The 17787-nt window shown below is 47.1% G+C and overlaps 1 protein-coding gene across 1 annotated transcript; it reads left to right on the forward strand.

Annotated features, from left to right (window-relative positions):
* The first annotated feature begins 2395 nt into the window (after positions 1–2395).
* On the forward strand, positions 2396–17746 carry Tectb (tectorin beta). Its single transcript, XM_051147156.1, has 10 exons — positions 2396–2471; positions 3136–3326; positions 5018–5160; positions 5264–5336; positions 12207–12310; positions 12441–12524; positions 13754–13916; positions 14959–15031; positions 16697–16729; positions 17520–17746. Exons 1-10 carry the CDS (start codon positions 2396–2398, stop codon positions 17567–17569), a joined length of 990 nt encoding a protein of 329 aa, XP_051003113.1. The 3' UTR covers positions 17570–17746.
* Positions 17747–17787: the final 41 nt, after the last annotated feature.

A 17787-nucleotide genomic window follows, 5' to 3' on the forward strand; every position in this document is an offset into this window, starting at 1 on the left:
AAAAGCTTACAGAAGCCAGTTACTTGCCCAAGATAACACCACTGGAAGTTGACAGAGCCATGATGTTTAACTCCAGAGCCGATACTCATGGTGGCGACTCAGTGAGCTCCGCTCCTGGCAGACTTTGCATTTCCCTAATAGAACCTAACACAGGCACAGAAGGTTTTCTGGATGCTTTGTCCTCAATGAGAAAATGTCTAAGCATACAACATAAACATTAATTTGTACTAATTACTTATTTAATCTTCTGAATAACACTATATCTCAGACATTAATAGTCCCTTCCAAAGGAGGAAGAAAGTGAGGCTCACAGAATCTAACAGCAAACATACAGCAAATAAATGTTCAGAGGAGGCTTTGGGCCCCAGTCAGGTGTCTACCATCTCAGCCTTGCGCCATCATGCCTGGCAGCATCTTTTCAGCCTCCATCACACCTTTCCACTAGAGACAGGGGGTGATCTCTGTGCCTAGCTGTCTCCAGAGATGGGCGCTACTGATCACCTGGCCAGCTCAGAGTTGGCTGGAAGAAGCTCACATTTGCAGATTAACAAGTGTTCCAACAATACAAGCAGAAGGGTGCCAATGAACCATCAGTGATGGGTCCAAAGCACGAGCCGTGGAGCTTCTGGCCTTGGCCTTCCTGTTCTTTTTCTCATCGAGCACTGGGGATCTCTTCCTCCCTTCCTCCCATCCAGGCACACATTCACCTTGCTCTCTGTGCTGCTAATAGGGGGAAAAGAAACAACCTCTAACCCACCCACGTCTTCCTGGGCCAAGTGCAGAAGCTAGCTACCATTGGGGCCCCACAAATGTTTAATAAAAAAGGAAAGAAGGGGAAACACGGAGAAGCCACGCTAAGCCCTGGGGGAAGGAAGCTCAGAGTTCACATCTGTGAGATGCCACGGCTCCGTTTTGCTCAGGGATGTGCGCTGGTGCGTGGGAGATGCTGCTGAACTTTCCAGGCTGCACAGAACTCCAGCCTGGTATTCAAATAGTTTAAGTCAGCTCTTCCTCCTCCCCTCCTCAGTCTATTTGGCTCATGTCTATAAACAGCATTGCTGTGTGTTATCAGAACAGACATGCCTTTAGTTGCATGAATCCGGGGTCTGCAATGAGTCAGTGTGCAGCTGTTTAGGAAAAAGCGACATAACTCACAAGACGGTGTGCTTGTTACCAGAAACTGCAATGTGCCTTTTCACATAAACATGACAATCTGGTGTCCTGCCATTTGGCAAGAGCCTTCATCTCCTCCTGCCCTGGGGTACGACCAGGGTCATGGCTGCCATTTTGCAAGCTGAGTCCTGGAAATTTTTAATGGCTTCCCAAGGAGGTCTTTCCTTAATCCTTAGACGCTGTCATAAAAGGCATAGTACTTATACACAGATTGTTAGATGCATCCTGATGTTGCTGAAACATGAAATTATATGTCCTCCCAGGGATATGCCCGGAACTCCCACCAGGGTGGGATGTTTAAAGCAGGGTCTGGTTGGGTGATCCGAGGTCACTGTTTGGAGAGACTGACAGCGTGCCTCAAGGCTTTGCAATTTAAACTTGTGTTTCAGGATGAAGTTATGGGTATCAGGAAACACTGGGAAAATAATCTTTAAGATTTTTTTTTTTTTTTTACATTAACACAACCTATATTTTTGCTTGACTGCTAGATGTTATTAAGCTGGACTGGAAGTCCTTTAGATTCAAATTTTCATTCATCTACATATAGAAAAAAGAAAGCAAGACCTGGAATGAGATAAATATAAGGGAAAAGAATGATTACACTTGCATAGGACTGATGGTCTTCCATCAGAGGGTCATTTGTTTCTTTGTTTGTTTGTTTTGTTTTGTTTTGTTTTGTTTTGTTTTTTGTACTAGAAAGAAAAGTCCAGCTTCTCTTCCCAGCCCTGGTTGAAGCAGTAAAGGGTGGGGGTGGGATGTCTGACTCCGCAGAGGAGGAGAAATTAGATTCAGGCGGTAACTGAGCTTCCCATCGGACTACTGCACCACGGTCCCTTTTATTCCCCCTGTCGTGGATAATGTGCGCTCATTGTGACTTATCTGGAGTTGGTTTCTTTTACACCCTCTAGATATATAAGGTGGAAGTAGGACAGGGGCTAGAGATTTGGGGAGCATCCGGGAGACGGCATCTACAGTCCAGAGAGAATGAAAAAGGCAGGAACATGAGCAACCGCCTGTGACATTAACATCCCCCGTGGTATGAGCCCAGGACAGCATCTCTGTTCTTCCTTGGAAACTCCCCGACAAGATCATATGATAATTTGTTCTAATCCTAACCTTAACTTTCCATTCATATTTCTGATACAGAAAAACCAAGACCTGGGACGCGGAGGGCACATCAGCATTTGGCCAGTTTGGTTTGGAGGTCGGCTCTAGAGAAGCAATGGTGGTGAGAGGCTTCGTCCTGCTGGCGCTCTTTGCAGAAGCCTTGGCGAAACCATGCACTCCAAATAAAGCAGGTACCCCAGTGCCTCACTGCTTTCCCAGACAGGGAACCCCCAGTCTCCACCTTGCTGTGATCTGAGCTCCATGATGATGGCTTGGTTAGAAAAAGTGGTGACACTGAAGCCCCCAGTGCCAATCAGACTTTTCCCACAGGAAGCAAAGAAGTATTGAACAAACCAAGATTTTTACAAACTAGAGGCTGTACCCTCCCTTTTCTATGTGACATGTCACTTTTTAGCGTTTGACTACTCAGTGCATGCTGTATGTCTTTACGCAACACTTTGCAGCACTGAGCATGAAATGACGCAGTAGGAATTTTAAATTATAAGAAATCGTCTAATTTTAATGGGAATGCATGTGCCAGTCTGTGAATTCATGGGTATATTCTTTAAGAAAAGTAAACGTCTTAGGACTGGGGCTAGAGAGTGGTGGCACAGTTCCTGCCCAACAAGCCCGAAGCCCTAGGTCTGATACCCAGTATTGCTGAAAATTCGTTGCCTCTAAACTAACGTGATGGGTTTTTAAAATGTATCCAACTAAATAAATATTAAACAGTGATAATATTATACGTGACAAGTCTTAAAAGAAGAACTTCAGTGGCTGAAGTTTGGTCCCTAGCTAGTGAATGCTGTGTGCCACTGACCGTATCCGACTCAAACCCCGTGTGTGCTCTTCCAGATGTCATCCTTGTGTTTTGTTACCCCAAGACCATCATCACTAAAATCCCTGAGTGCCCCTATGGATGGGAAGTCCATCAGCTGGCGCTCGGGGGGCTATGCTACAACGGGGTCCATGAAGGTGGCTACTACCAATTTGTCATCCCAGATCTGTCACCTAAGAACAAGTCCTACTGTGGAACCCAGTCAGAGGTAAGGCAAGTCCACCAAAGGCTGATGCGCTGAAGAGAAAGCCGTGGGACGCAGAGACAGATGTTCGCTAGTGTCCTTTAAGAGGAGTCACAAGGCTCCAAGTTCCCTTTAAAAGTCAGTGCTGGTGCTCGGATTTCCTACGAGGCTTGGTGACAAGGCCTTCTCTTTCACCGAGTTTAGATGACTGTGTGTGCCCGTGTTCATGCCCAAGTACAGAAGTGCAGACAGCAGAGGTTGACATTGACATCAGTGTGTGTCCTCTCCCAACACTCTCCACCCCATCTCTTGATATGGGTCTTTTACTGAACAGAGAGCTTGCGGATTCAGAGACTGTCTGGCCAGTGTGCTCCTGAGATTTCCTGTTTCCACCTCCTAGTGCTGGGATTACAGGCATGTGCCCCATCCTGGTGCCCAGATTTTATAGGAGTGCTAGAGATCCAGAGTCAGGACTCTGTGTTTGTGCAGCAAGCACTTTACCACCAAGCCGTTCCCACAGCTGCACATGACACTCTGGACCTGACTTTTATTTCCCTAATTAGGGAGTAGGGATAGCAGTAAAGCTCCTTTCTTGGGACTGAACAAAGCACATTTCTCACCTTAAATTTGATGCTGTCGTCCCTTAATTGAATGCCCAAATCAATGGGCCATCTTTTGCCCCAAGACTGGAAGCAATGGTGGTTAAGTGCATCTGAGAAAGTGCTTTATAGTAGACCTGAAGAATACAAAGTTCCTGAGCAGGGTCATGTGAATCAGCTGTGGCAGGGAACCACAGATTCAGAAGGAACCAGAGCCTCTCAACAGGTGTCCTTCTATGACAGAGGAGAAATTGAGACCTCCCACAGCCATCAGTTCCCTGCTGCAAACTAAGAGCATGGTTCCTGCCACCATGGGCCAGAATTCTGATTGCATTGACTACCAGGAGGATGTGCTTGTATGCCTCAGAGCCACGGAGCCAGACCCTCTTCCTGGAGTGCCAGAGGATTCAGATTAGATGGGAGGAGCCACGAGTGAGGAAAGCACAGATGTGTGTGAGTGGGTCCTGGTGAGCTGAAGCAGAAACCATCACAGCTTTCAGGCCATTAACGTTAAAACGCTCACAGTTCTAACAGCAAGCTTTGAGGCCAGCTTGCCAGAAGGAAGAACTTTATAGTTAGTGTTTTGTGGCTCAGAGAAGTTTTAACTACAGGCTTATGATCTAGAGCGGAAGATGAGCAAGGCATCCATCCCTGGGGCCCTCAGACAAGGAAAGTGGATACAAAGTTGAGTGTGGGAATAGAGATACTCGATCCAGGTCCTCAGTCCAAAGCCCACAGATACATGGACTTTTCCTGTGCACATAATATGAGCCTTGTTGAAGGGATTCCAGAACCATGCAAATACTTTCACCTCACACACAAAGAATGGGTTCTACTGCTCCTGATAAACACGCCTGTCTCCTCATTGGGGTTTTTGCTTTGCTTTGCTTTACTCTTTGAGACAGGGTCTCATGTAGCTCAGGCTACGTAGCTGAAACTTGCCTGGAAGCCCTGACCACCACTTCCACCTCCCAAGTGCTGGGATGACAGGCACGTAGGACCATGCCCATCTTTTTACTGGCCTTTTTTCATAAGTCATCTCCAACACTTTACCCAGAATCCTCAGTCACATCATGGGCACACTGTACACCCTAACTGCCGCCTTCCCTCCTCCAGTACAAGCCCCCCATCTACCACTTCTACAGTCACATCGTGTCTAATGACAGCACAGTGATTGTGAAGAACCAGCCTGTCAACTACTCCTTCTCCTGCACCTACCACTCCACCTACTTGGTGAACCAGGCTGCGTTTGACCAGAGGTAAGCCGCTCTGGGGACAGAGGGCTGGTCACCATGAGGATGCTACAGTCCCTGTCAATCAGGCATGTTTCAGTCCTTATGCAAAATTCTCTCCCCTTTTCAGAGTGGCCACTGTTCATGTCAAGAATGGGAGTATGGGCACATTTGAAAGCCAGCTGTCCCTCAACTTCTACACTGTAAGTCCAGGTTGTCTTTTCTGTCTGGGGCCTTTTCCCAGGGCACTTTCATGGGAGCCACTCTCTCTCTCTCTCTCTCTCTCTCTCTCCTGGAGTGTGGGCAGGGCCTCATTCAGGAACTCCAAAGATGGCATATGCCTTAGCCTACCTTTAAAGCTTAGGTGCAACAGAAGGTTCACATCACAGGATGACTAGAAGAAATAGCACAGGTGCAGCCAACCCTCAAATTTCACTGATACAAAAATCAAGGCAAGGTCACTGACAGAATATAGGACACCTTGTGTCTGAACTCTTAATCAAAATTAGTTTCCACTACATTTCTCTCCAGAGATTTACTTGCCAAAAATATTTAGTCTGGAGCATTGCACTTCCTGACTAGCTAAAGACAAGGCTTGGAGCTAACCCCTGCTGATTTAGTTCTTTCATATCTTAAGCCTTGCAGTAAGATTTCCTCACTGTCTGATTAGAAAGTTAAAGGCACACTGTGGTCTCTCTCAAAATGAAGTGCTCCAGAGAAACTAAATATGCACTGGCCATTAGCCCAGCTACTCTCCCATTAGAAAGGGCACTTTGTTTTTAAGCTGCAGCTTCCAGTGAGGACATAGGCACACAGAGGCTACCCTGGCCCAGCTGGCTAGAAGATGCAGGCAGAAAACACAAACCTTTGTGTGGAGCATTTAGAATAGAAAGGTGTCCTTAGAAGGCAGCATGTCTGACCCATTTCATTTTGTCAGTGATCACACCATCCCACTTGAAACCTCACCAACATCAGCCTTGCTTCACCTATTTCCTGGAAGCCATCCACTCCCAGAGTTTCTCAGTGAGCACCAGGAGAATCCTTAAAACAATCTAGTTCATTTTGCAAATAAGGGTGTGAAGCCCAAAAGAAGGGAGGCATTGCTCAGGCCCAGGTGACTTGGAGAAACAGGTGTTAAGAACAAGAGGCTCTCCTGACTGAGGTTCGTCCGCCTGTAAAGGGCATGGCATGCAGCGTCAGGCCCCTTCACCCACAAAGGCTGTGTGTAACTTGGGATTCAAATATTATACTCTTTTTAAAATTTTATTATTCAAGAAGGAGCACCATTAAGAGGCATAAGCTCCAAGTTTCCCTAAAATCCAGACTAGCCATGGCTTCATATCACCAGTGGCTGAACCAGAGACAAGAAATCCCACACGTCTCTTGACCTGTCTTCAGGGATCAAGACAGTGTGGGGAATTGTTGGTGATAAAATGATGGTGAGACAGCTTCCCACAGAGAGACTACAGTCTGTACTACAACGCCCTGCCTAGATGCTAGTAGCTGTTATTGTAATGAGATAAGGTTGTAGATTTGATCCTGTGAATGTTTACAATAGTTAGTGTTAGAAATCAGGGTTCTAAAAGTTCGCCTCCCACCATCAACCACACAGGGTTGAGTTTCAGACATAGACATAACCCCAGAAGTAGAAAGAACATACTCTTTTAACCAATCAATCTATCCATCCACCAGTTAATCAATATTCACCGGCAGGCCATCTTCTGGGTTGCAGAAACAGATGGGACAATTACTTCCTGAACTGTCTAGAAATGAAGCTAAGGTGTCCCGGAAACCCCACTCTTAAAGCCCCTCCAGGACAAACGGACTCCATCAAAGAGCAACTCCCACTGGCCAGACGCTTTTGTGCTGGTTTGTACCCCACTGTGGGCTCAGTTTCCTACCCCTAACCCGTGTATTTTTTTCCCACTTTCTCCCTTTTCCACTTTGAGGGCATTCTTGGGTGTTTCCAAAGCAACAACTGCCCTTTTGCATATATTTCCATCAAATTACCAGAGACAGAACCATGCCCTACATAGAACAATGGAACTAACACACTGCTAATTGCTTAAGATTCTGGGAAGCCCAGAGCCCGGGCCCTGCACACTCTACTATACATGCGCCTTCTCTCCTTTCTCTCCATCCCTTCCCACTCACTTTGGCCAAGGACCCATAGTTGATATTCCCAGGGGAAAGTTATGACTCCCAATCAAAGACAAAGGGAGATTGTTTATTTACAGACATAGCCTGGTCCTGTGGGTAAAAACAGGGAATCAGGGCTTTTAACGTTTACTACTTAAATGACCTTGGGAAAGTTATGGGAGCTCTCTATACCTCCATCTCTGCATCGATAAAAGAACTTAGTGACATGAACTCCTTAGGGGTACCCCTTAGGAAGACTTGGTGAAATCATCTTTAGAAGTACTCAGCATGGTGTGTGAACTTGGTAAGTACCCATGAAGACAGCTGTTGTCATGAACATAGACTAAGGCCCGATTTAATATGAACACTCCACGTGTTCTTAGAATTGTGTCCTTTACACCGATGAACATTAGTGTTGGCATGAGATTTGGTTAACTTTTTAAAAATCAAAACAGTACTGACCAGTCTTCTAAGTAATACAAAAGAAATGAAAAGGCTTAGGGTGGACATAGGCAAACAATAAAGATTAGAGAATCTTCCAGAATGAGAATGAACTGCAGAGGTTGACTGGCATGATTTCCCATCTGAAGTCCACAGCTGAAGGGGGTCACTCCACCTCTTTCAGCCATAGAGGGGAGCTGGACTTTGTGTTTTATATTATCCCATAACATCTGACCACTGAATGCCTATTTGTCTTGGTTCTGTCTGCTGAAATAATTTCGTGGAATTATGTTGGTCACAGCTCTCCAAAGACTGCCCATCTCCTCTAAGCTAAACATTTCCTCGCTGGTTCATCTGCCATCCTACTCATCTTCCTCTGAGCACAAGCCAGTTATCAAGTGGGGTTCGCAGAAATGAACTAATCTATTCTAGTCCTTTGTTGAGCCGATAAGAGACGTGGAGGGCTACAGGTGACAATCCAGGTTCTAGAATACTCTAGGAATGTGTCCTGAACAGTCATTGTAGCTAGTTTCCTTTCATCACTATTCCACCTGTGAACAAAAGCAACTACCAGATTTCCCCATATGAACTTCTGCTCAGCAAGAAGGCACACCCATCTTTAACCTGGGTGGCAGGGGGTTGGGAGTGAACCTTTTAGTCAAAGGAAGGAGTGCTGGAACCTGTTTCTCAACAGATTCATCCATTCTGTAGGCTGCAACATAGTTTGTGTGGCCTTTCTTCTTTGGGGGATGTCAAGATAAACTCCCCTGGCATATAACATCTTACCAAGCTAAACCTATCTGAAGGCAGGTCCCCAATTCTCAAGTTAAAAAGAAAGTATGGGATGCCTGACATGGTGGCTTGGATTTGTAATCTCAGCAGTTGAGAGACAGAAGTAGGAGAGTTGGGATAGTAAAGCTAGCCTGGTCTACATGGTGAGTTTCAGGCTAGTCAGAGCTGTATAGAAAGACATGGAAAGGGAGGGAGAAAGGGAGGGAGAAAGGGAGGGAAGGAGGGAGAGAGAAGGAAGGGGAAATCATGCTACACATTATTGTAGTTAGCAGAAGTGAAAAGTGCCACTTCGCTCCTTCACTTCGGTTGAAAACTGGACAATTGCTCAACCAGTAGAGACATCACATGCTGCCAGCTGATCTCCGGGAGAGGCACTTCACAGAAGCATCTCTGGAGATGTGGGGGGATAAATTGCCATTCCCAAGTTAGTTTCCATGTTTGGAAATGTCCCTCGATCTCTCATTAAATTCAGGCAATACCAAGACTACTTTAAACCCCACTAAAAAGATGTTTCTTCAGCTGCATGCAAGTAAATTGCATATGACTGGGGACATTATTGCTTAATTGTGGCAACCGCTAATGAAGTACCAAGGCCTGAGAAATGGAAAGGAGGGAGGCAGCGTCTAGGTGGCTGGACCTGCTTCCGTAGAAAAGCCTACGGAGAGCTGTGGAGTCTTCTCATGAGCCTCGTGCTGGACCCATAGGAGGCAAAGTTCACTCTGACTGGGTGACAGCTCTGCCTGCTGCCGCCAACCAAGTTGCAAGTCTCTGCGCTCATACATTCAGGTTTTGAAATACCCTAGCCTGAGCTCTGTGTTCTATTCTATTTCCATCTCACAGGAATGAAGACACAGAGTTCCAAAGGCTAAGTCCCTTCCATGGGGTCTCAAGTCAGCAGTGGGGGCCTGGGTTACCCTAGGGTCTGAGCCCTTCTGGCCAGTGCCTCTGTCATGGCTAACACCAAAGAGTAATTCCAAGTTTTTAATCAAGTGAATTGAAAGGAGACCCATAAGAGTACAGAAGCTGAGTCCTGTGAGGAAAGCAGTCAGAGCTGCAATTCCTAATAACCACCTGAACTCTATCTGAAGGTGGGCGATTCAGTGCCTGGGTCAGGGACTAGACCCTGACACTCCGCGGTAGTAGCGACCCTTTGACACACTCAAGTTTCAAAGCCTGCTCTCCATAGCCTGCCTCATAGCCCTATAATCTCATCCCCTGATCCTTTCCCCACTTAACAAGCCTCCACCAGACCTGGCCTCTGCATTATCCTGTCAGCCACACCTTTGTCCCAGGGCCTCTGCCCTCATGGAAGTACTCCTCCTGCTGTGGCCACACAGTTCCCTTCCTTAATCTCCTCAAGACTTGTTCAAATGCTACTCCTCCCTCAGTGAGGCTTTCCTGACTGCCCTTTTCAAAACTGTAACATAGGACTGTGGAGATGGCCCCGTCAGGGACGTGCTGGCCATGTGGAGACAGGTCCATCAGGGAAGTGCTGGCATGCAAGCATGAGGATTTGAGTTCAGTCTCCAGAACCCACATTAAAAACACACAAGCTGAGCATAATGGCATTTGTAATCCCAGTGTGGGGAGGCAGCGACAAGTGGGTCCTTGTTGCTTACTTGCTGGCCAGCCTAGCACACTTGGTAAGTTCTGAGCCAATGAGAGACCCTGTCTTAAATTCAAGGTAGATAGTGCTTGAGTGATGAAACCAAGGTTGACTTCTGGCCTTCACTAACATGTGCACAGACAAACATACCTTTATGCATTCATGTACCCGCTCTCACACAGCTATGCATATGAACATGCATGTGTGTACACATGTGCCCATGCACACACACTCATGCACACACATGCACTAAATGCAGCTTACCCTTCCTCATGTTACCAATCCATTTTGCTTTTTTTTGTGGTTTCCAATATTACATATTATATGCTGGTCTAATGTGCTGTATAATTTATTTCTTTTCTATTGTCTTTCTCTCCTACTAGATTATTAGATCATTTGGAGACAGACCTTGTTCATTCACAAATATTACACAAATAATACACGGAGTAGCTCCACATAGAAGCTACCCAAATATGTAGACAATATTCAGGCATATCACAGACAATCAATGACTTACCCCTGTTGGTAATCACACTGGTTTTTTTTAATTTAAGTAATTTATTCAGATTACATCTCAATTGTTATCCCCTCACTTGGATCTTCCCGCTCCCCCTCCCTCCCTCTTTCAGTCTATTCCCCTCCCCTAGGTCTGTGACAGAAGGGGACCTCCTCCCCCACCATATGATCACAGCCTATCAGCTCTCATCCTGGTAGCCTGCTTTCCCTTCCTCTGAGTGCCACCAGGCCTCCCCACCAAGGGGAAGTGGTCAAATGGGGGGTGCCAGAGTTCATGTCAGAGTCAGTTCCTGCTCCCTACACAACTGTGGAGAATGCTCTACCCATTGGCTGGATCTGAATAGAGGTTCTAGGTTTACTGCATACATTGTCTTTGGTTGGTCCAGTAGTTTAAGCCCCTGGGTCCAGATCTGCCAGCCTTGATGGTCTTCTTATATGTTTCTAGGACCCTCTGGATCCTTATATTTCCCCATTCTCCCATACCTCTCTTACCTGGTGTCCCAATAGGAAGTCCCAGCATCTATACCAATGTCCCGCTAAGTGAAGATTTTCAGGGGACATCCCTGTTGTGCTAGTGTCCAATTATAAGTGAGTATATACTATGTGTGTCTTTCTGGGTCTCAGTTAACTCACTCAAGATGATCTTTTCTAGTTCCATCCATTTGCCTGCAAAATTCAAGGTTTCCTTGTTTTTAATAGCTGAGTAGTATTCTAGAGTGTAAATGCACCACAGTTTCTTTATCCATTCTTCAACTGAGGGGCATCTAGGTTGTTTCCTGATTCTGGCTATTATGAATAAGGCTGCTATGAACATGGTTGAGCAAATGTTCTTGTTATGTGGTGGAGCATCTTTTGTGTATATTCCAAGGAGTGAAATAGCTGGGCCTTGAGGTAGCCCTATTGCCAGTTTTCTGAGCAAGCGCCAGATTGATTTCCAAAGTGGTTGCACAAGTTTGCACTCCCATCAGCAATGAAGGAGTGTTCCCCTTTCTCCACATCCTCGTCAGCATGTGCTGTCACTTGAGTTCTTGATCTTAGCCATTCTGATGGGTGTAAGATGGACTTTCAGAGTCATTTTGATTTGCATTTCTCTGATGACTAAGGACGTTGAGCATTTCTTTAAGTGTTTCCAAGCCATTTGATATTCCTCTGTTGAGAATTCTCTGTTTTATTCTGAGCCCTATTCAAGTCATAAACCTTCAAGCACAGGTGAACATTTGCTCAGACACCATGCAGGGGATAGTGGTGGGGGGCGTATGCACTTGGTTGTTCTTGGCCTTGAGTGATTTGGGAGACCTCGTGAAATCATGTCTTGACATATTGGACTCCATTATTTTTCTGTCAGTCAATTTTGTTGGCACCACTGAGACCAGGTGTGTCTAACCACGAGCAGCAAACGCCCTTCCCTTTTCTAAGATGACATCAGCATCCTCAGAGGCTGTTTCTCTATGGTCTTGTATGCTTTTTTTTTCCTTGGGTTGGTTCCCTCTCTATCCCATCCCAATGTGTCTACTCCTGCCAGACATGACTGCTTATTCTGAGAGGTCACAATACCTAATGTCCCCATTTCCTTTCTAAGAATGCCAAGTTTTCCACCAAGAAAGAAGCTCCCTTCATTCTGGAGACATCCGAAATCGGTTCAGATCTGTTCGCAGGAGTAGAAGCCAAAGGGCTGAGTGTTCGGTAAGTCCCTTTAGTCTGTGTATATTTTTAAGTACAAAGAAAACAAGACCAGCCAACAGCCTCTCAGATTCAGGTGCCTCTATAAGGGACTGGGTCTTAGTGATGCAGCATTGTGGTTTTTTTTTTCCAGGTTTAAGGTAGTCTTGAATAGCTGTTGGGCCACCCCCTCTGCTGACTTCATGTACCCCTTGCAATGGCAGCTGATTAATAAAGGGTAAGCGCTCTCTGCAGCCAAGGCAGAGCGGCGGGCCCAGTGTACCCTGGTCTCTTCCGCTGTGACTTGGGACAGTCTGGGAGGAAACTTTCTGTTCACACGGATCCTTTTGGTGGAACTCCAATTTTCAAGAGCCCTCGGTGCTATCCCAGTAGATACATTGTCAGGTATGTTCTGAACACATGAGCTTACCTGCAATGGCACACTCCCGCCAAAGGGCGAGTCTACGTGGGGCGGGGGTTTGCTCATGTATGGAGACCTCCCAGCAGGCTGCCACCATGCAGCCAAGCAGAGGAAGCTGTCACTGAGAGGTAGGTGCCATCGCCTGTGCCAAGGTATCTAGGCCTGCTCCTTACTTGCCTTCCCTTCCCCCACACAAAGCTCCTCTTACATTATTTTCCACTGACTGATACCAGGCCTAGGGCACCCGGGCTGCTGCAAAGAGCTATTTTAAGCCTCCGGGTCTTGAGTTCAGGCAAGGATCTCGGGTTTATTGACCAAACAGTCCTGTTAGATCCTTACTTCATATGGTGGAAAATTCTCTCAGCCCCCATCACTGCCGAGGCCACAACAAACAGAAATAGCTCCTGACCCTTGGCCCAGATAGGTAGGAGCGACCTTTGTTTCTCTCTCATGACTCCTGAGAGAGAATTATGAGATGACATTTCTTGGTTCCTGCATCTGTCCCAGGAACCATGCATTTAGCTATTTCTTTCTGTCACTGTCTAGATCATACATGGAAAGTATGTCTATGTCTTTACAAAGGTTATTATATATATGTATGACTGATAGGACATAAATGCCTTTTCAAATTTCAGGCAAAGCCTAATAATGCACAGAGACAGGCCGTGGGTGTGACTCTGGCTTAGGTATTTATGGCGCCTTTGGCAAACACTGTTCCCGTGCAGCAACTCAGACACTTACCTGGGGTCCTCCAGACCCTGGTCCTGAAGAGGGCTTTTTCTCTTGAAGATTCCACTCCTCTAGGACAGGGGTTCATCTTACCAGATGTGTGCGTTCTCATTAGTCATCCCCCCTGTTTTAGGATGGAAACAATCACATCCACCCACATAGCCCTTCACTTGACCTCACGCTTCGAGATTAGAGTTCTTTCGAAGGACAAACAGCTGCATGCAAGGCCAGCAGAGTGCTCGGTGACGTTTCACCGGAGAGCCTTTTTGGAGTTGTCTGGGGTGACGTTTCTCTCTCCCTTCACCTATGTGCACCAGCTGCCCCACGGATGAAACAGTGTTCGTGCATGAGAACGGCAAGGACCACAGGGCAACTTTCCAGTTCAATGCCTTCCGCTTCCAGAACATCCCCAAACTCTCCAAGGTTTGGCTACACTGCGAGACGTTCATCTGTGACAGCGAGAAGCTCTCCTGCCCAGTGGTGAGGACCCAGATGGCAGCTATTACCCCCAAGGGGCTGAGATTGGAGGAGCTGGGTTTGATGGGGGAGCTGTGGGTCCCAGAGGCAGAGGCAGAAGGTCTGGGCCTGTCCGCCTGGCTACCCCAACTTACCAACTTGCTGTGTGTTGCTTGCCCCGCTGGGCCTGGTCTCATCATCTCTGAACAGAGCTTATCGGTTCTGATGGCTGGTCCATTTTCAGAGAACAATATCAGATAAGCATTGAGGTAATAGTCAGCACGAAAATGCTTTGAGAAAGTTAGGAGGGCAAAGGAATCTAAGATGTAGGCAGAACCATAAAGTGGGCGACTGTAGTCTGGATTGCCTCTCCAGAGAAATGCTGCATGTCTCGCTCACAGTGGGCAGCACGGTGAGGGGAGGCCAGTGCCCTGTGGTTCTGTGACTTGCTGAGATCTATGAACACCTCCACACGGAGTTAAAAGCGCTAAGCCCCAGACTAACCTCCTCTGCCCTCCAAGTAGACTGGAGGCCTCTGAGGCCTGCACTTCTAAAAAGGATGCCAGCGCCGGTGGCCTGGAGGGACCAGCAGAACGGAGACTGAACCCCGCCCCCCACTTCCATCAACACATGCAGCTAGAAAACAGATGCTTGTGAGCACAGGGAGGAAAGAGAAGCGAACCAGAGTGCAGGGCCTGGGGGAGGAGAACCAGTTAGTATCTGATCAAAAGACAGGCATTGGAGTTGCGGTCTTAACAAAAGAAAATGAAGCACAACACATTTTGCAAGTGTCCTCTTCTGAGTTAAGAGGCATCTTAACTAAAATCTTTCCTCCTTACAGAAAAGTATAGTGCCCTGGGATGCTAACGAACTACTCCCGCAAGGTTTCCTCCGGCCTGGAGAACCAATGAACTCTAGGCATGTGCGCATGCGTGCCTGCGTGCCTGTGCGCATGTGTACTTTTTCTATCTGTTGATATGTATTGACTGGGGACTTCGACTCCATGCAGTTTCATTTTGTTTTGTTTTTCTTGTTTCCTTTGTCCGTTTCTTCTCCCGGTCTTCAGAACTGCGACAAACGGAAGCGCATGCTACGTGACCAGACAGGGGGAGTCCTGGTTGTGGAGCTGTCCCTGCGGAGTAAGCGGATTGCCCAATAGTCATGTGTACTCTGGGCTATGTCCACAGGCACGGCAGGTTTGAGCATTTTGATTGAATTGTCAAACCAGGCGTGCCTGTGGACACAGCACTCATGGGCTCCTCAAGTGGCGGGGCTCTGATCATGTGGACACAAGGACACAGAGGTTTGTTGACTCTACCCTGAAGGTCTTTTCTTCCTTCCTTCCTTCCTTTCTTTTATTTATTTTTTTATTAATTTATTCAGATTGCAACTCAATTGTTATCCCATCACTTGTATCCTCCCATTTCTCCCTCCCTCCCACTTTCACCCTATTCCCCTCCCCTATGACTGTGACTGAGGGGGACCTCCTCCCCCACTATACGGTCATAGGCTATCAAGTCTCATCTTGGTAGCCTGCTTGTTCTTTCTTTGAGTGCCACCAGGCCTCCCCACCAAGGAGAGGTGGTCAAATATGGGGCACCAGAATTTCTTTTCTTTTCTTTCTTCTTTTTTTTTTTTTTTTTTAAGATAGGGTTTTCTCTGTGTAGCCTTGTCTATCCTGGACTCACTTTGTAGACCAAGCTGGCCTTGAATTCACAGCAATCTGCCTGCCTCTGCCTCCTGGGTGCTGGGATTACGGCGTGTGCCACCGTGCCCAGTTTGCCCTGAATGTATTATGTGGTCCAAATCCAAGTTCACCTGAGGAATTGGGAAGTGCTGAGATGAGCTCCCAAACTGATGGTGCCGTGAACAAGAGAACAGAAATGCAGGTGTCCTGGGGGTGTGAGCAGGCTTTCACTGCCCAGGCCTGGCCTGCCACTAAGTTCAAAAATGAACAAGACTCATACAGACCCTGTCTCCAGGAGTTTACCTTCTAGCCAGGAGAGAGATGGTACCCACTGAGGGCAAGAGGGATGCTCTGGGTGGGGGATGGGCAGGGTAATGTAGGAGTCTGTGACCACAGGAATTGGCCCAGTACAGGCCTTAGAGACTGTTGGAAAATGTCAGTGTGACCTGGAGGGTGCTGTGAGCAGAGGATGAGCCACACTCTGGAGACATATCTCAAGCCACAATGACTATGTCATAGACCCGAGCCGACTCCCCAGGCTGCCTCTAGATTTATGTGGCCTACAAACTAAAACGGGCTTTGTACACTTCCATGAGGTTCTAAAACTATATAAAGAAAACCATAGTGCATAAAAATCCAATGACATTAAAATAAAGTGCCAATAAAGTTTTATTAGAACAAAGAGACAGGTGTTCATACAGAAAACATTGCCTACAGGGCTAGACATATTACGATGACAAGATAGTAATGTCACGCTTGGTGTGGCAGTACACATGGGTAACCTCAATACTCAGGGAGATGAGGCTGGAGGATGGTGAATTTGTAGTCTAACTGAGATACATAGTAAGCTCCTGTCTAAAAATGTAAGGAAAAAAAAAACACTTCCTGGCCCCCTGCTAAGTTAAAAGGCTTTAGCATCTAGCGCTTTCCAAAATATTTAGCAGCCAAGGAGACAATGCTGTGAGAGGAAGTCCTTGAAAACTTCAGTAGATGCTTCTTCTGAAAGGCAGCGGCTCCTGATTTAATGGGGGTCGGACATGGTCAGGTTGTGGCTTAGAAACAGTTTCGGTACTGCATGGCTTTCTTCAACCTGCATTCTCTTCTTTGCTCACTCCAGGCAGGGGATTTTCCAGCCTCTGCAACTTCTCAGGTAAGGAAAGAGCCACTTCTGAGAAGTGCCGTGGTGCAGTGCTTTTGTGAAACGGGTGTACGTGTTCGAGATGTTTACTTTGGCCCCAGCAAAAATCTGTCCTCGAAGATGTACATCGTAAAATACACCTGAGTAGGGCAGAGGCGGGCAGAGGTACAGGGGTCTCGCTCCAACCAGCCTGTGATCCCCGAGGGAGGAGCTTTTCAGGTGGATGAAGGACCAGAGAGCCCACAGAACGCTCTGAACGAAGCCATCATTGGGTGGCTTTCCTGGGATTCCTGAATCTGGAGATGATGGGTTTTAATCAGATCACCTGCTCATTTAGCAGATAGGGGAGGCCTTGCTGTGGTTCTGCTGTCCGTCAGTGGACTGACTTGGATAAGAGAGAGCCTCACCCTTCCCCCACACCCAGCTGTCCTCTGTGAAACTGAGCTATGATGGTCCCTGGAATGCATGAATTAATTGTAGGTCAGCACTAAACGGTGAACAAGCACTAAACGGTCCTGGGGTGAGGGCCGGGGGAAGGGATGCAGCAGGTGGCCACAGAAGCTTCTTAGGGGGAAGAGCACCATGTCAATTTGCCAAAGGTCCACAAACCAGGCTTGTGTGTTAGGGCCTCTGTATTGGTAGAAGGGGACCATGCAAGCCCCCAGAGAATGAACAGGAGTAACTACATATGAAATTTGAAAGCTTTACAACAGTCTCACCGCATTGTCTGGCTGCATTCACCTTGGCCTTATATAGCTGTTTCTCAGTGCTGTCTCTGCCCCCACTCCCCTCTGCTTTGCAGGTGTTCTTTATCACCTCATCCTGATGCTGGGGATCTGTGCTGTGCTGTAGGAGATAGCTGGGCAGCTGTAGCAGCTTTCTCCAAGGCCACCCTGAGCTTTGACACTCTCGTTTATTGTGCTGCCAAAAAGAACAAACAGAAGACTACATTGCTCGGGAGCTGGGACTAGCCCTTTGCCAAATATGTGTTCCCCATGATTTTTTGTTTGTTTGTGAATTTGGTGATCCGCTTCCTTTGGAGCCTTACTCCTTCCTGTGGCCGTTAGACC

This window comes from Acomys russatus, chromosome 5 (genome assembly GCF_903995435.1).
Source record: "Acomys russatus chromosome 5, mAcoRus1.1, whole genome shotgun sequence".
NCBI lineage: Eukaryota > Metazoa > Chordata > Mammalia > Rodentia > Muridae > Acomys > Acomys russatus.